Source organism: Cervus elaphus, chromosome 18, assembly GCF_910594005.1.
Source record: "Cervus elaphus chromosome 18, mCerEla1.1, whole genome shotgun sequence".
Taxonomy (NCBI): Eukaryota; Metazoa; Chordata; class Mammalia; order Artiodactyla; family Cervidae; genus Cervus; species Cervus elaphus.
Genome location: NC_057832.1, coordinates 49,644,427 through 49,663,808, shown reverse-complemented (window position 1 = coordinate 49,663,808; position 19,382 = coordinate 49,644,427). Strand labels below are relative to the sequence as shown.

The 19,382-nt window shown below is 37.8% G+C and overlaps 1 protein-coding gene across 1 annotated transcript in view; it reads left to right on the top strand.

The window, feature by feature from the left end:
• GNAI1 (G protein subunit alpha i1) overlaps positions 1-19,382 on the top strand; it is a 106,747-nt gene that overhangs the window by 72,607 nt on the left and 14,758 nt on the right. Inside the window, exons 6-8 of the mRNA XM_043872425.1 lie at positions 1,757-1,885; positions 7,631-7,760; positions 8,819-8,972. Coding sequence (XP_043728360.1) covers positions 1,757-1,885; positions 7,631-7,760; positions 8,819-8,972 — 413 coding nt within the window. The remainder of the gene's footprint in view (positions 1-1,756; positions 1,886-7,630; positions 7,761-8,818; positions 8,973-19,382) is intronic.

Genomic DNA, 19,382 nt, shown 5'->3' with positions numbered 1-19,382 from the left:
TCAGGGACAGTAGATTAAAGTTCATTTCCCCCTATCTTCCTGGATGGACACCCCACTTCCCACGAAGTATATTTGCCCAGACCCCTTGTCCTATGCACAGTGCTTGGAGTCACTTTGGCTCTCTGTTATTTCATTACTAATCTTAAGATGGCAAAAATGGAGCCACTTTTCAAGAATGAAAGAAGTCATGAAACTCATTATTCTCCTTGGTAGTTATGAGGCATCTTGATTTCTGAATTCTTGACCGGAGATAGAGGGTGCTGCCCAGTTGCCCAGTAAGACCATCTAACCATCAATCTATGAAAAATTTATGATCTTTTAAAACAATTGGAGTTTTTCACAGTGCCCGTTTTTCTTTTTTGTCTTGTTGAAATATAAATGTGCATTATTTTTAGAGGCTAATAGAACTATAGTAGTTTTAAGCAAATAAATGTTTATATGAGTAATCAGAACATATTTTAAATAAGAACAGCTCATTATTTCAAAGGGACAGTTAGTAAACTCTTGTCATGGCCTGTTTTAAGTTAGATTTTATTACAGTAAAGTGAGCTTTAATATATGTGGAACTAAAAAAAGATAAAATAGTAGGAGATTATCAACAATGTAGTAATACATTATTTTAAAATACAGATAAACTATCATCTCTGTGTATTCTAGTATCAACATCACATACATATACTTGTCTATAACATTTTGATTACTAATTCAGCAGATGGCTTTCCAATTCCATCTCCACAAATCATATATTTATTGAACTCCTTTTATGGATAAGACCCCATTCTAAATGGCTAAAGAACACTTTGAGAGGGCAGCATCAAAGTTGCAAAAGTTGGGTGCTTCTCTAATGAACCCTGATGTATTTGCTAAATTATCTTGAACTGCTCCACTCTAGTATTAGGAAACACTGCAGTCGTGCTCCCCACATTCAGGTGACCTTAGGATTAATTCCATAGCCTACTAGTGGATTTATGTTCTAAGATACAAGATGTGACTGTTCCTACCTCCTTACTACGCTTTTTCTGATGTGAGAAACATTCCCTTTTATCCATGCACCTTTCAGATTTGTTACACTCCTCGCCTCACTCTCCAGTAAGCCCTCTTCTTAACCACTCAGGTTCACCATAATCTCTCTATACCTGTACTGTGTGTAACCTTACTGATTCTACTACATAATTGGGCACAAAAGCATTGCATAGTATGATACCACTACATTTTTATAGCACAACATATTTTGCATTATTGGCAGAGAGAGTTGAATGAGTGGCTACAATCAGAAATAAAATATGAATGTTGATTCATAGAGCCAGTAAAATGTAGAGTACAGGAGCATGTGTAGTGTTTTTGTGTGTATAACTTAAGGCTAGGTGAAAAGGAACAATCCTGAATTCAGCCTTTGGCCAGGGGTTTCCTCACTACTTTCTCAAAAAGGAAGGCTTTCTGCAATAACTCCTCAACAAAAAAGAAATGTCTAGAAAATAAACATAGTGCTACATAATAAAGAGTTTTTAGAGACAAATTCATGGCTTGCAGTGAGTCAGGTGCTTATGGAGTTTTGTGGCTGGAGAAGTATAAACATTTTCATTTCAGAGAGAGTTGTGTAAGATACAGATTTAAACTGGTCAAATTACATCATTACACAGAAATGTAAAAACTTGCAGTAAAAAAATGCAGTACTGCATTTATCAAAATGTTCTACTCTTTGATTTGATGATCTTTATTGATAACGTTAACTATTAGCATATTGTTTATTTTTCAGCTATTTGAATGATTTGGACAGAATTGCACAACCAAATTATATTCCAACTCAACAAGATGTTCTCAGAACTCGCGTGAAAACCACAGGAATTGTTGAGACCCATTTTACTTTCAAAGATCTTCATTTTAAGTGAGTAGCTTCAAAGCATATAATATATGAATTCAGATATAGAATACAAAATACAATGTTTAAGGGAAAAATGTATAAAAAAGTTTAAAATTTTTTAGGTTTGGAAATTATGAAAAAATGTTTTTCAGGTCCAAAGGGGGATATTTTTATTTAAGAAAAAGTAACCATGCAGATTTCTTTTGCCTGTATTTTTCACAGTGGCTTAAATAAAAATAGATTTGGTTTTTATTTTTAAATAGAAACTACTGCTCTAATACTGTATATTTTGGAAAAGTATTGCCATCTATTTTTAGGTTTTACTAATAGAATATATGCTGATTTGTGGAAATGTTTTTAAAAGCTACCTTTTTAAAATTTTTCACAAAGATTTTTACTCACACTTACATTTCTACTATTTCATGATGAAAAATGTTCATTTAATTTACAGTGTACTATAACTTATTGAGGTCTGAACAGAGAAGTATTGAATGGTAGCCTATAGAATGAAAGGGATCCTGAAGTTCATTTTGTCTTGTTGGCTCATTTTGTAATGAACCAAGTTCAGGGAAGTTCAGGATTGAACTTTGAAAATTGTTACTTAGTAAAAAAAGAAAAACAAAATGTGAGAAAAACTGCTGAATTTTGCTCCAGTTAATTTCAGTGCTCTGAAACAGTATGATAATAAATTAGAATTTCTGAAACTATCATAAAAAGAGGTTTCTAGTCAAAGATAAAAACAAATATTCGTCAGTTCACCTCAAAGAACCTCAGTATTACACACTGTGGGGACCACAGCTAAGTTTGCAACTATAGCTCTGAGTCTCTCCATAAGTATTTTAAATATAATACATCTCTTACTAGCATTCATCACTACATTATCCCACATTCAGTGATTCATGTAATTGAGTTTTCCAGGAAATTAAAATTTAATTTCAGTTTTCCATGGCAGCTTCCCTCTCAGAAACAAACACTGCCTTGCTTTCTTAAACAGAGATACAGATCATAATTAGTTTATCTGAGCATGTAACTTTTGGTACTATAGTATGGTACTGTTTTGCATTTGCTTGTAATTTTTTTTCTGCTCTCCCTGCTGATATTATCTCTTATTTACTGAAATCATTTGCCTTCTTTTAGTTTGCTTACTATTTGTAGAATATTATATAACCAAACTCAGGAATATTAAAATAGCATTATTTTAAATCATCTGATTTGTCTTACTTGATTACTATTGCTGGATTTATTTAAAAATTATGAAATGATTTTAAGTATAAGGAAATTCAGTGTTTGGCTTGTAAGGTTTATTGCATTTTTTTTTTTTTAACCTTACTTTACGACCATATTTGGTAGCAATCTGAAATTATGTTCAGATCATCACTTTGTTCTAACCGTGAAATCTGAGGAAAAAGTGCTTGGGGTTAAGGTTACCAAATAAGGATTCTGTACCTGCCCTTGTTAGGTAAGGGCAAACGTGTTTTAAGATTCTTAATTGATGTTCCAATCTTGCCCAGTGTCAGAGGTTTGTACATAAAATGGGTTATTATCTGTAGAAGGAAACAAGCTCTGTAATGATGGGAAATGGCAAAGGTAAATATTACATCAATTATTTGGTGCTTCAGGCAATCTGTGTCAAATTCAGTCACGTTCTTGGGTAGATGCACTATAAATATTTACTTCCAGATCATACGCATCACTTCCAGCCTAGATTTCCCGAAGTTGTCATTTCAACATCAGGTAGGTTGTCTGTTATCATGATCCTTCCAGGAAGTCCACTTACCTTGCTCTGTTTATTTTTCTTGGGTGACGTAAAGTTTGGCAGGATGTTTTTAGTTACTGTTTTCACTTGCTGACTTAAACATAGGGCTGTCAGGAACTTAAACAAACTTTGTCTTATTTTGGATTTGAATTGTTAAATTACTATCATTGCTAACATATGGTTCCAAGTATGCTTTTTATATATTTAAGAGAGTCTCAGAAAAATGAAGACAAAAATGTGCTTAGAACAATTCTACTGGATACTCCTGAGTGTGTTTTATTGTTTTGAGTGTTGTGTGGTATAAATTCATTGTCCAATTTTTTAACTGCTGATACAAAATTTTAGTTTCACTTGTTTTGTGGTATGGGAATTAACAAATTTAAAATGAGGCAACAAAGCATTATAACTTAGGAATATACACTGTCACCACTGTGACCAGGCATTTATGGACAGTGTCTAGAGAATTATTTTGCTTTAAAGAATCAACAGTTTTATATTGGTATTTTGTTATATTTTTGCTGAAAATAGAATTTTCTAATAGAAGGGATGCTTTATCATTGTAATATGTTTCTATTCCTTTTCTATAGTAATGTAAATGTGCAGTTGGTTTTGGGGTGGAAAGTCATTTATGGGGTAGTATTCATGTATAGTCAATTAGCATTGTCCCAGTCTTGGTCACAGTGATATCAGAAAACAGTCTTGAGAGTAAGTCAGCACAGTTCAGGATCTTCAATACATTCCCTTCCATCTTCTCTCCCTGCCTCTGCTCCCCTAAAGAAAGAAATCTAAGAAAGCTCAATTTCACTCCCTGTTTAATACTAGTCAACAGTCTCTTCATGTGAAGAACATATTATAATCTTTGTTTTGGATTAAATAGAAATTCAGAATTTGAAGATAATTTTAATATATGTGTAAAACAATGAATAATGCTCTGTGTACAGTCTGATCCTTTGTTGTATTGGTTCTTAGTCATTTTTGCTCCTTGAGTTAGGCCAGTGATTCTCAAAGTCCGGTCTGCAAATCAGCAGCATCAACATCACACATAATGTCTGAGAAGCACCAGCTTAAAGGTTCTTTGTTTATGCTAGGCTTCACTGGTGGCTCAGATGGTAAAGAATCCACCTGCAATGCAGGGGATCCAGGTTTGATCCCTGGGTTGGGAAGATCCTCTGGGGAATGGAATGTCTATCCACTTCAGAATCCTTGCCTGGAGAATCCCATGGACAGAGAAGTCTGACAGGCTATAGTCCATAGGGTCACTTATGATCAATAATGAATGACCGTCATTCATTCATAAATTAAATTGAAGAGATTGTTTCTGTATTCATACTACTTATCAACTTAAAGCTCTTTTATATTTAACATTCCCAGAGCATAACTGGAAGGTCTGTCTCTTTAACATGGTAAAACTAGTCTATTATTGATCCATTTTGAGTTTAATTTTGTATATGATATTAGAGAATGCTCTAATTTCACTCTTTTTACATGTAGCTGTCCAGTTTTCCCAGCGCCACTTTCTCCATTGTATTTTCTTGCCTCCTTCGTCTTAGATTAACTGACTGTAGGTGTTTGAGTTTATTGCTGGGCTTTCTGACCTAGTCCCTTGATCTGTATTTCTGTTCTTGTGCCAGTATCATTCTATCATGGTATTTTGATTACTGAAGCTTTGTAGTATAGTCTGAAGTCAGGAACTCTGACTCCTCCAGCCTCATTTTTCTTTCTCAAGGTTTCTTTGGCTATTTGGGATCTTTTGTGTTTCCATATAAATTTTAAGGTTTTTTAGCTCTAGTTCTGTGAAAAATAGCATTGGTAAAAACTAGTCTATTACTGCTTAAAAGTGTTTTAAAATACTCTGTAGACACAGTTCATTATTTCATTCAACAAATACTTATGCAGTACATTTGTTTGTCCAGTGGAGGCCAAAACAAAGTCTTTGTCTTTACATCATTGTAGGGTTGGGGGACGAGAGGAAATGAAATACATATTTAGTATTCAGGGGGTGGTAACTGCTATGATAAGAAAAGCAAGATAGCATATGCTAGCTAGCTCCCTAAAGCTTCTGTAACAAATGACCACAAATTTGTGGCATAAAACAACAGAAATTTATTCTCTGATAGTACTTGAAGCTAGAAGTTAAAAATTAGTTTGTTAGTAGGATTATGCTCTTCCTGAAGGCTAAAAAAGAAAAATCTAATTCTCATCAAAATCACTTTTAATATCTGTATTTCTAACCAACCGCATTTCAAGGTATTCTGGACTTTTTCTGTCAAATTATTCAAAATTCTTCCAACCTTTCTCTACTACCCACTTCCAAAGCCACATCCACAGGAGTATTTGTTTTACTGCATTACCCAAATCTGGGTACTAAAGACGTGTCAAGGTTCTCAGAGGAAACAACCTGTAGGGTCTGTTTATTTCAAGGAGCCGGCTTACCTGACAGTGGGTGTTGGTTTGCAGTGCAGGACAGCGGGCTCAGGTAGACATTCATTTTGCAGTATTGAGGCAGATTGTTTTCTTCTGAGAAACTTCAGCTTTTGACCTTAAGGCCTTTCAACTCAATAGATGAGGTCTGCCCACATTATCAAGGATAAATTCCTTTAGTGAAAATCAACTGATTGTAGATACTAACCATAACAATAAAATACCTTCACAGCAGCACCCAAATTAGTGTTTGATTAAGTAACTGCATATGATAGCCTAGCCAAATTGATACATAAACCAACCATCAACAGAGGGAAAATATGGGAGAGGGAGGGTTCTGTTGTTATTTCACATGGAGTGATATATGACATGTGATCAGAGAAGTTAGCTAAAATATATTATCTTTTTGGTAACGCAGTCTTCAAATTGTGTTCCTTGGCAATTTAGCAGATGGGTAATCATTTTAATTTCTTTTATTTTGTTTGATCGTCATTACCAGCTGTCCTTTTCACATCTTACCCATTTTAATTTAGTGTGTAGTAGAATCATTTTGTTATATAGCATACTTAAACTTAATGAACAATTTACTAGCTAGACTAATAGAAAAATACCATTTAAATGATGATAAAAGTAACTAGTATTGTTACTTTTATATTGAGTACAAATCTGATGCACTTGGATTTGGTTTATAGGCCAATGCTACTCTACTGGGAAAATTCGTTTTGCCTGAGAATTAAATAGGGACTATTTTAATTAGTGCAGTATCTAGATAAATGGACTCTTTTAAAATGTACCAGTTCGCACAGTGTTTCCATTATGTAAGCAGCTATTTCTAGATTGCATAACATAATCTATGTGAATTTCAACTTCTGCTTAACTTATACTCTTAGAGGAAAAAGCAGAAAACATCATTATATTGTTTGTGTTACTACCTTGTACAGCAACTTTGAATGGTCTCCTATTGCATATCATGTAAAAACTAGTAGTAGTTTTTTCACTCCTAGTATTCACACTATTCAATAGGCCACCCATTTATCTCATCTCTCTTTTTTTCTGTACCATGGTTTTATTTTTTTATTTAGGCAGCCTGTTTGCCCCTATTTAAATATGACTTGCTTTGAGTATGACACCTTTCTTACCTCTAATGGTTTCTCCTTTACATTTAAGTCCTGCTATATTGCTTCACAGAGAAAACATTTTGTAGTTGGACAAGGGGACCATGTTCTCTGCCTCTAATGTTCTGTGACTCTAGTGAATTGAATATATTCTATTATCTCTGCATTCTCTAGATGCTTCCTGTGACTTCTCTGTTCACACATAGTTCAGCCCCTTCATTTGTGTGTTTTAATGTTCTTGTTCTAATGTGGTCTCATATGTTAAAAAAAAAATACCCAAATTCATTAAGGTATTTTGGTTTTATTGTGAGAGACCTTCCCTTCTAGCAGACTTTTTCTCCCTTAAAGTCCTTTTCTCCTTACCTTCCATCCCACATTCTCCATGCGATTTGGAGCTTTTTTGTTGATTTTTTTTATAGAACTCCTTGCTGTGTCTGAGCATTCAGGGTGATGTCAAACTCATTTCTCCTCTTACAGAATGTTTGATGTGGGGGGACAGAGATCTGAGCGGAAGAAATGGATTCACTGCTTCGAAGGAGTGACCGCCATCATCTTCTGTGTGGCGCTGAGTGACTATGACCTGGTTCTAGCTGAAGATGAAGAAATGGCAAGTAGAACCTCTTTTAAAGATTGAACATGGAATAAGAAGAGTTCGAATTGTTGCCAAGAATTTTTCTAAGAAAAAGTCTTGAGAAATTCTTGCTAATGCCTGAATAATGTGAAAGTTCAGGCACTTTTCTCTAACTTTTCTATTTGGTACATTTCCCTCTTAGTATGCAAAGAAGCATACTTTTTATGATGGATCCTCATAAAAAGGAGAAGACAAAGAGTTCATCTCACTTCAACCCTAGATGTTTAGGCATTTCTGTGATCTGGTATCTACATACTGATTAAAAATAATGTTAGCTCCATATAGTCCAAGGCTTATATTTCTTACTTCTGCCTGCTTAGTAATCCCTGAGCTATATTATACTTTGCTGCTGTCATGTAATTGTCACATGTGTTTCAGTGTACCATTAATCTGGGGGAAATATTTTTAAATGGAAGAGCTATAAATGTCAGTTTCTTTTTTTTTTTTTTTTTAAGATAAGCTGTATACAGTTACTGTTCAGTAGGTGTAACATACAACATTCATTTCTGTCCTCCTGGCATTCTATAATATATCAGTGCCCTTTTTGAAACCACAAATACCAGAAGGGCAGGAAACAGGAATTGGAGGTTTCCTTGCCTCATACACTATTATAAAGGGTATTGGTCTAATTGTGTTTCAGCTTTTTCAGTTCATTAATCTTTAAAAACCTCTACTTACCTTTTAATGGAAACTTCAGTTCACTCTGTAATGATGAGGTCCCCTCTGAGATGTCTGCACTTGGGATTTCTAGATCACAAGCTCCTGCAGTACAGTGGCACGCTGCGGGCACTCAGCGAGTGCTGGATGGACGCAAAAGGGTGATGAGTGATGCGGATATTCATCTCGCCTAAGATCATCACGTGTGCTTGTTCTTAAATGGCAGAAGTGCATTTTTGTGATAGGTTATCTATTTTTCGGCTGTCTAAGCTCTATTATACTGCCACACCTTTTTCCCCCACACACTCATTATTTTTTAAAAGTAATATTTCTCAGAATCTTTGCCCTTCTGACACACTGGCTGTATTCTATTACAGAACCGAATGCATGAAAGCATGAAGTTATTCGACAGCATATGTAACAACAAATGGTTTACAGATACATCTATTATACTTTTTCTGAACAAGAAGGATCTCTTTGAAGAAAAAATCAAGAAGAGCCCTCTCACTATATGCTATCCAGAATATGCAGGTATTTTACTTTCTCTGTCAACTCATAGATTTCTAAGTGAAAGTTCCCCTAAGCCAAGATTTCAGTTGTTGATTTGAATCTCTTGGCTTAGTAGTTCTTAACCTGTAAGCAAAATTATTTAGCAAACTGCATTCAAGCCCAGGTAGCTCCTTGAGGTGTGGATGATTAAAAATAACATTCATTTTATGGAAAAGCTGTTAGATAATTTTCTGTGGTGACCCCAAGTCTTTGTAAATGTAAGATACTGATTTGTTCATGCAGTTAACAGATCTTAGGTCAGGTATTGTGTGATGCACAATAAATAAGATATGTCTCTGTTCACTGACTAATCTCTAAGACAGAGGTACTCCTAAGGAAACATGATACAACAACAGTGCAGCATGTGACTACAGAGGAAAATGAACAGTAAGTAATTGTAAGGGGGGGAAGATTAGAAAGGAGTCTGAGTTAGCTAACTGCTCAGGGGAACGGGGGAAGGGTTCACAAGAAATCCAGGCTTTGGTAATGAGACCTTAATGCTACTTCAATTTTACTGCTGTGGAAAACGGTCTTGAGAAAAGGAAACCTGAGATTCAGTCCTGGCTTTCCCATAATTTGCTCTTTGATCTTGAATGAGGCAGTTAATTTTCCTAAGTCTCAGTACTCCATCTGTGAAATCAAAAGTTGGGCAAAAACACTGCTTTAGTTCTTTGGAACACTTCCCTGCTACTGCTGGAAGTGGGCACAAGGAGCACAGATACTCACCCCTCGCCCCCCTCCACAAAGAGTCGAACGTGACAGAATAGTAACAACCCTTAATCCATCCTAATTATCTTAAGAACTTTTTTCTTACAGACAAAATTTTAGTTTTGTATTGAGTAATTGTATGAATATTTACTGTCTTTCCACGGGCAGTGTTAAAACAGCCGTGTGCAATGGATGCTTTTGTATCCCACTAACAGGTGAGAGCACTGGGAGGAGTGAAGCAAGAGTCCCAATCCAGACCCAGGTCCACTGCCCCTGCTGCATCCAGAACATTAACAGCCAGAATACATTTAATTATATTCTTTTTTTTTTAATTTATTTTTATTAGTTGGAGGCTAATTACTTTACAATATTGTAGTGGGTTTTGTCATACACTAACATGAATCAGCCATGGAGTTACATGTATTCCCCATCCCGATCCCCCCTCCCACCTCTCTCTCTACCCAATCCCTCTGGGTCTTCCCAGTGGACCAGGCCCAAGCACTTGTCTCATGCATCCAACCTGGGCTGGTGATCTGTTTTACCATAGATAATATACATGTTTCAATGCTGTTCTCTCAAAACATCCCACCCTCACCTTCTCCCACAGAGTCCAAAAGTCTGTTCTGTACATCTGTGTCTCTTTTTCTGTTTTGCATATAGAGTTATCATTACCATCTTTCTAAATTCCATATATATGTGTTAGTATGCTGTAATGTTCTTTATCTTTCTGGCTTACTTCACTCTGTATAATGGGCTCCAGTTTCATCCATCTCATTAGAACTGGTTCAAATGAATTCTTTTTAATGGCTGAGTAATATTCCATGGTGTATATGTACCACAGCTTCCTTATCCATTCGTCTGCTGATGGACATCTAGGTTGTTTCCATGTCCTGGCTATTATAAACAGTGCTGCGATGAACATTGGGGTGCACGTGTCTCTTTCAGATCTGGTTTCCTCAGTGTGTATGCCCAGAAGTGGGATTGCTGGGTCATATGGCAGTTCTATTTCCAGTTTTTTAAGAAATCTCCACACTGTTCTCCATAGTGGCTGTACTAGTTTGCATTCCCACCAACAGTGTAAGAGGGTTCCCTTTTCTCCACACCCTTTCCAGCATTTTTTGCTTGTAGACTTTTGGATAGCAGCCATTCTGACTGGTGTGTAATGGTACCTCATTGTGGTTTTGATTTGCATTTCTCTGATGATGAGTGATGTTGAGCATCTTTTCATGTGTTTGTTAGCCATCTGTATGTCTTCTTTGGAGAAATGTCTGTTAAGTTCTTTGGCCCATTTTTTGCTTGGGTCATTTATTTTTCTGGAATTGAGCTTCAGGAGTTGCTTGTATATTTTTGAGATTAATCCTTTGTCTGTTGCTTCGTTTGCTATTATTTTCTCCCAATCTGAGGGCTGTCTTTTCACCTTGCTTAGAGTTTCCTTTGTTGTGCAAAAGCTTTTAAGTTTCATTAGATCCCATTTGTTTAGTTTTGCTTTCCAGTATTCTGGGAGGTGGATCATAGAGGATCCTGCTATGAATTATGTTGGAGAGTGTTTTGCCTATGTTCTCCTCTAGGAGTTTTATAGTTTCTGGTCTTACATTTAGATCTTTAATCCATTTTGAGTTTATTTTTGTGTATGGTGTTAGAAAGTGTTCTAGTTTCATTCTTTTACAAGTGGTTGACCAGTTTTCCCAGCACCACTAGTTAAAGAGGTTGTCTTTTTTCCATTGTATATCCTTGCCTCCTTTGTCGAAGATAAGGTGTCCATAGGTTCGTGGATTTATCTCTGGGCTTTCTATTCTGTTCCATTGATCTATATTTCTGTCTTTGTGCCAGTACCACACTGTCTTGATGACTGTGGCTTTGTAGTAGAGTCTGAAGTCAGGCAGGTTGATTCCTCCAGTTCCATTCTTCTTTCTCAAGATTACTTTGGCTATTCGAGGTTTTTTCTATTTCCATACAAATTGTGAAATTATTTGTTCTAGTTCTGTGAAAAATACCGTTGGTAGCTTGATAGGGATTGCATTGAATCTATAGATTGCTTTGGGTAGAATAGCCATTTTGAAAATATTGATTCTTCCAATCCATGAACACGGTATGTTTCTCCATCTGTTTGTGTCCTCTTTGATTTCTTTCATCAGTGTTTTATAGTTTTCTATGTATAGGTCTTTTGTTTCTTTAGGTAGATATACTCCTAAGTATTTTATTCTTTTTGTTGCAATGGTGAATGGTATTGTTTCCTTAATTTCTCTTTCTGTTTTCTCATTGTTAGTATATAGGAATGCAAGGGATTTCTGTGTGTTAATTTTATATCCTGCAACTTTACTATATTCGTTGATTAGTTCTAGTTAATTTTCTGGTAGAGTCTTTAGGGTTTTCTATGTAGAGGATCATGTCATCTGCAAACAGCGAGAGTTTCACTTCTTCTTTTCCTATCTGGATTCCTCCTACTTCTTTTTCTGCTCTGATTGCTGTGGCCAAAACTTCCAAAACTATGTTGAATAGTAGTGGTGAGAGTGGGCACCCTTGTCTTGTTCCTGATTTCAGGGGAAATGCTTTCAATTTTTCACCATTGAGGGTAATGCTTGCTGTGGGTTTGTCATATACAGCTTTTATTGTGTTGAGGTATGTTCCTTCTATTCCTGCTTTCTGGAGAGTTTTAATCATAAGTGGGTGTTGAATTTTGTCAAAGGCTTTCTCTGCATCTATTGAGATAATCATATGGTTTTTATCTTTCAATTTTTTAATGTGGTGTATTACATTGATTGATTTGCAGATATTAAAGAATCCTTGCATTCCTGTGATAAAGCCCACTTGGTCATGATGTATGATTTTTTAAATACGTTGTTGGATTCTGTTTGCTAGAATTTTTTTAAGGACTTTTGCATCTATGTTCACGAGTGATATTGGCCTGTAGATTTCTTTTTTTGTGGCATCTTTGTCTGGTTTTGGAATTAGGGTGATGGTGGCCTCATAGAATGAGTTTGGAAGTTGATCATCTTCTGCAATTTTCTGGAAGAGTTTGAGTAAGATAGGTGTTAGCTCTTCTCTAAATTTTTGGTAGAATTCAGCTGTGAAGCCATCTGGTCCTGGGTTTTTGTTTGCTGGAAGATTTTTGATTACAGTTTCGATTTCCTTGCTTGTGATGGGTCTGTTAAGATCCTCTATTTCTTTATGGTTCAGTTTTGGAAAGTTATACTTTTCTAAGAATTTTTCCAGTTCTTCCAAGCTGTTCATTTTATTGGCATAGAGCTGCTGGTAGTAGTCTCTTATGATCCTTTGTATTTCAGTGTTGTCTGTTGTGATCTCTCCATTTTCATTTCTAATTTTGTTAATTTGGTTCTTCTCCCTTTGTTTCTTAATGAGTCTTGCTAAGGTTTCTCAATTTTGTTTATTTTTTCAAGAAACCAGCTTTTAGCTTTGTTGATTTTTGCTATGGTCTCTTTAGTTTCTTTTGCATTTATTTCTGCCCTAATTTTTAAGATTTCTTTCCTTCTACTAACCTTGGGGTTCTTCATTTCTTCCTTCTCTAGTTGCTTTAGGTGTAGAGTTAGGTTATTTATTTGACTTTTTTCTTGTTTCTTGATGTAAGCCTGTAATGCTGTGAACCTTCCCCTTAGCACTGCTTTTACAGTGTCCCATAGGTTTTGGGTTGTTGTGTTTTCATTTTCATTCATTTCTATACATATTTTGATTTCTTTTTTGATTTCTTCTATGATTTGTTGATTATTCAGAAGCGTGTTATTTAGCTTCCATATGTTTGAATTTTTAACAATTTTTTTCCTGTAATTGAGATCTAATCTTACTGCACTGTGGTCAGAAAAGATGACTGGAATGATTTCAATATTTTTGAATTTACCAAGACTAGATTTATGGCCCAGGATGTGATCTATTCTTGAGAAGGTTCCATGTGCACTTGAGAAAAAGGTGAAGTTGATTGCTTTGGGGTGAAATGTCCTATAGATATCAATTAGGTCTAGCTGGTCCATTGTGTCATTTAAGGTTTGTGTTTCCTTGTTAATTTTCTGTTTAGTTGATCTATCCATAGTTGTGAGTGGGGTATTAAAGTCTCCCACTATTATTGTGTTACTATTAATTTCCTCTTTCATACTCGTTAGTGTTTGCCGTACATATTGCGGTGCTCCTATGTTGGGTGCATATATATTTATAATTGTTATATCTTCTTCTTGGATTGATACTTTGATCATTATGTACTGTCCTTCTTTGTCTCTTTTCACATCCTTTATTTGAAAGTCTATTTTATCTGATATGAGTATTGCGCCTCCTGTTTTCTTTTGGTCTCCGTTTGTGTGAAATATTTTTTTCCAGCCCTTCACTTTTAGTCTGTATGTGTCCCTTGTTTTGAGGTGGGTCTCTTGTAGACAGCATATATAGGGGTCTTGGTTTTTGTATCCATTCAGCCAATCTTTGTCTTTTGGTTGGGGCATTCAACCCATTTACATTTAGGGTAATTATTGATAGGTGTGGTCCCGTTGCCATTTACTTTGTTGTTTTGGGTTCACGTTTATACAGCCTTTCTGCATTTCCTGTCTAGAGAAGATCCTTTAGCATTTGTTGAAGAGCTGGTTTGGTGGTGCTGAATTCTCTCAGCTTTTGCTTATCTGTAAAGCTTTTGAATTCTCCTTCATATCTGAATGAGATCCTTGCTGGATACAGTAATCTAGGTTGTAGGTTATTCTCTTTCATTACTTTCAGTATGTCCTGCCATTCCCTTCTGGCCTGGAGGGTTTCTATTGATAGATCAGCTGTTATCCTTATGGGAATCCCCTTGTGTGTTATTTGTTGTTTTTCCCTTGCTGCTTTTAATATTTGTTCTTTGTGTTTGATCTTTGTTAATTTGATTAATATGTGTCTTGGGGTGTTTTGGCTTGGGTTTATCCTGTTTGGGACTCTCTGGGTTTCTTGGTCTTGGGTGGCTATTTCCTTCCCCATTTTAGGGAAGTTTTCAGCTATTATCTCCTCGAGTATCTTCTCATGGCCTTTCGTTCTGTCTTCTTCTTCCGGGACTCCTATGATTCGAATGTTGGGGCATTTCACATTGTCCCAGAGGTGCCTGAGTTTGTCCTCATTTCTTTTGATTCTTTTTTCTTTTTTCCTCTCTGCTTCATTTATTTCCACCATTTTATCTTCTACCTCACTTATCCTATTTTCTGTCTCCATTATTCTACTCTTGGTTCCCTCCAGAGTGTTTTTGATCTCATTTATTGCATTACTCATTTTTAATTGACTCTTTTTTATTTCTTCTAGGTCCTTCTTAAACATTTCTTGCATCTTCTCAATCTGTCTCCAGGCTATTTATCTGTAATTCTATCTTGTTTTCAAGATTTTGGATCATTTTTATTATCATTATTCTAAATTCTTTTTCAGGTAGATTCCCTATTTCCTCCTCTTTTGCTTGACTTGGTGGGCATTTTTCATGTTCCTTTACCTGTTGGGTGTTTCTCTGCCTTTTCATCTTGTTTAGATTGCTGTATCTGGAGTGGGCTTTCTGTATTCTGGAGGTCTGTGGTTCCTTTTTATTGTGGAGGTTTCACCCACTGGGTGGGGTTGGACGATTTGCTTGTCAAGGTTTCCCGGTTAGGGAAGCTTGCGTCGGTGTTCTGGTGCGTGGAACTGGATTTCTTCTCTCTGGAGTGAATGGAGTGCCCAGTAATGAGTTTTGAGATGGGTCTGTGTGTTAGGTGTAACTTTGGGCAGCCTGTATGTTGACGCTCAGGGCTATGTTCCTGCGTTGCTGAAGAATTTGCATGGTATGTCTTGCTCTGAAACTTACTGGCTCTTGGGTGGTGGTTGGTTTCAGCGTAGGTATGGAGGCTTTTGGATGGTCTCTTATTAGTTAATGTTCCATGTAGTCAGGAGTTTTCTGGTGTTCTCAGGTTTTGGGCTTAAGTCTCCTGCCCCTGGAATTCAGTTTTATTCTTCCAGTAGTCTCAAGACTTCTCCAACTATACAGCACTGATAATAAAACTTCTAGGTTAAGGGTGAAAAGATTCTCCACTGTGAGGGACACCCAGAGAGGTTCACAGAGTTACATGAAGAAGAGGAGAGGGAGGAGGGAGATAGAGGTGAGCAGGAGGAGGAAAAGGGGACTCAAGAGGAGAGAGACAGATCTACGCAGTTGTCTGTTCCCAAAGTGTTCTCCGTGGCCCAGACACCCACAAAGATTCACAGAATTGGATTGGGAAGAGAAGGGGAAAGGAGGAAATAGAGGTGTTCTGAGGTAGAAAATGGAGAGTCAAAAGTGGGAGAGAGTAATCAACACACTCCTGAATAAAAATGGGAACTGAATATTAGATTCTTAAATGTCCAAAATTTATATCACATATTGAAAAACAAAGGTTAAAAATCTAGAGTAGAGGTTAGACTCTTAAAAATACAATATTGAAAACAAAAACAAAAAATTTTAGAAATATATATGAAGTTCAGTTAAAACATAAGGCTTCTTTTTTTTTTTGCAAGGTTATAGTGAAATGAAAATGAAAATTAAGGAGTAGTAGAGAAGTAATAGAGGACTTTAAAGGAAAATAAGAGAAAAAGAAAAAGAAGAAAAAAAAACAAGAAAAAAAATTTTTTTCCTAATTAAAAAAATCGTAAAAATATATGAAATGAAAGTTAAGGAGTAATGGGGGGGTAATAGGGAATTTTAAAAGAAAATAAAAGAGAAAAAATACAAAAGAAAAAAATTTTTAATTAGAAAAAAAAAAGGTAAAAATATATCTAGGAATTTCTCTGGAGCTGTTGCGGTCAGTGTGGGTTTGGTTCAGTTTCAGATAGCTCCTCTTTCCAGCTTACACTTCTCAATATCTATATGGCCCTTCCGGTGTAGTTGGTGTTATCTACAGGGATTTTAATCTGTTGCACCGGTCCCTTCTGCAGTGGTTCCCTTTGTTTATTTGGCTTCTGATTGCCGGTCTCTTCAGTGCCTAATTTCCGCTCTGACACAGGTGGGTGGAGGTGGTCTCTTGTTCAGGTTCACTAGTTCCGTCGCTCTGCGGGGAGGGAGGGGCGCTGCAGACAGATATCTGTGTGTGGGGAGCACTCACCATATTCCGGCCACACTGGGTTTGCCCCGCTCACGGGTGTGTGTGCTTTTCCCATCTACGCTGCTCAGGCTCCCAGCTGCTCTATATGGAGCAGGCCCTGCGTTGCGTGCGGTTCCTGTTTTCAGGTACTCCACAGAAGCGCGGACTCGGTTGCACCTGCGTTTTGTGCCTTCCCCAGCCGAGCAGCTCAGGCAGCCAGGAGCTTGATGGGCGCACTCTCCCCGGGTGCGGCACGCCTTCTCCCCTCAGCGGCCCCAGCCTGTTTCTGCCCGCGCAGTCGGGTGCGTGCACCTTGTGTTTAGCCATGCCCCTCCCAGCGGATGTCAACCATCCAGAATCTCAGGAAGTCTTTGGTTAGAAACTGGAGGCCTGTTTGCAGTGTGGTAGGGGGTGCCGTCTTTGGGGCCGAGTTTGCCCCTTTCCCCTCCCCCCTGCCTCCTGCCTCTGGCGGGGCTGGGCCAGTCCGCAGCCTGCTAGCTCTTCTCTGGACTTGCTCAGACCCTTTGTTCTGTGAACGGCCAGCAGTGTGTTCCGGCAGGTTAATTTTCTCTCTCTCTTTTGCTATCCCACAGTTTAAGTTGGTAACTCACAAAAGCTCCCTCAGATTGCCCTCAGGGCACTCAGGCCAGGTCCTTACCTTAAGCAATGCCGCCGGCTCCTCTCTGTTCCGCCCCCACTTGCTGGTGGCGGATGCGGGCATCTGGGGTACTTTTCTGCTGGGAGTTGCTTTTAGGCACGTAATCTGTGGGTTTTATTTATTTTTCCTCCCAGTTAGGTTGCCCTCCGATATTTGAAAACTTCCCCCAGACCCGCCAGTGCGAGGGTTTCCTGGTGTTTGGAAACTTCCTCCATTAAGACTCCCCTCCCAGGACGGGTCTCCGTCCCTAGCTCTTTTGTCTTTCTTTATATCTTTTATATTTTGTCCTACCTCCTTTTGAAGACAATGGGCTGCTTTTCTGGGTGCCTGATGTCCTCAGCTAGCTATCAGAAGTTGTTTTGTGAAGTTTGCTCTGCGTTCAATTGTTCTTTCGATGAATTTATAGGGGAGAAAGTGGTCTCCCCGTCCTATTCCTCCGCCATCTTGGCTCCTCCCCCATTTAATTATATTCTCACTGGAGGCAAAGCAGAGGGTTCTTCAGTCAGTGTGATCCTACTGCTTTTTACTACAGCCCTTTTTGTGGATCATAGAGTTATCACTTTAGTCACTCAGTCATGTCTGACCCTTTGCGACCCCATGGACTGCGGCACACCAGCCTCCCTGTCCATCACCAATTCCCAGAGTTTACTCAAACTCATGTCCATTGAGTTGGTGAAGACATCCAACCACCATCAGGGTCTTTTCAACTGAGTCAGTTCTTTGCATCAGGTGGCCAAAGTATTGGAGCTTCAGCATCAGTCCTTCCAATGAATATTCAGGACTGATTTCCTTTAGGATTGACTGGTTGGATCTCCTTGCACTCCAGGGGACTCTCAAGAGTCTTTTCCAACACCACCACAGTTCAAAAGCATCAATTCTTCCGCGCTCAGCTTTCTTTATAGTTCAACTCTCACATCCATACATGACCACTGGAAAAACCATAGCCTTGACTAGATGGACCTTTGTTGGCAAAATAATGTCTCTGTTTTTTAATATGCTGTCTAGGTTGGTCATAACTTTTCTTCCAAGGAGTAAGCATCTTTTGATTTCATGGCTGCAGTCACCATCTGCAGTGATTTTGGAAGCCCCCAAAATAAAGTTGGTCACTGTTTCCACTGTATCCCCATCTGTTTGCCGTGAAGTGATGGGACCGAATGCCATAATCTTAGTTTTCTGAATGTTGAGTTTTAAGTCAACTTTTTCACTCTCCTGTTTCCCTTTCATCAAGAGGCTCTTTAGTTCTTCTTCGCTTTCTGCCATAAGGGTGGTGTCATCTGCATATCTGAGGTTACTGATATTTCTCCCGGAAATCTTGATTCCAGCTTGTACTTCTTCCAGCCCAGCGTTTCTCATGATGTACTCTGCATATAAGTTAAATAAGCAGGGTGACAATATATAGCCTTGACTTAATCCTTTTCCTATTTGGAACCAGTCTGTTGTTCCATGTCCAGTTCTAACTGTTGCTTCCTGACATGCATACAGATTTCTCAAGATGCAGGGTAGCCTTTCCCTTCTCCAGGGGATCTTCCCAACCCAGGGATTGAATGCCAAGTTTCCCACATTGCAGGTGGATTCTTTACCAGCTAAGCCACAAGGAAAGCCCACAGAGTTATACTTAAATTCAAAATAATTTCACAGAATTGACTTGACTTTAGTTTAATTTTTGAAAGTCTTAGTATCCTAAGTCACCTTACTCAAATATTTTTAGTGCTTTATTGGGGATAGAATTATTAATAGTTCTGATTCCAAGATTGAAGATCTAGAATCAAGGCAATTCAGTTTTGCCTTTACTTTATCTTTAAGGTCATTGTCATTTTCTTTAGTGAAGTAAGGGCTTCCCTGGTGGCTCAGCAGTAAAGAATCTGCCTGCAAATCCAGGAGATGTGGATTTGATCCCTGGGTTGGGAAGATCCCCCGGAGAGGAAGTGGCAACCCACTCCAGTATTCTCGCCTGGGAGATCCTGCGGACAGAGGAGTCTGGAAGGTTAC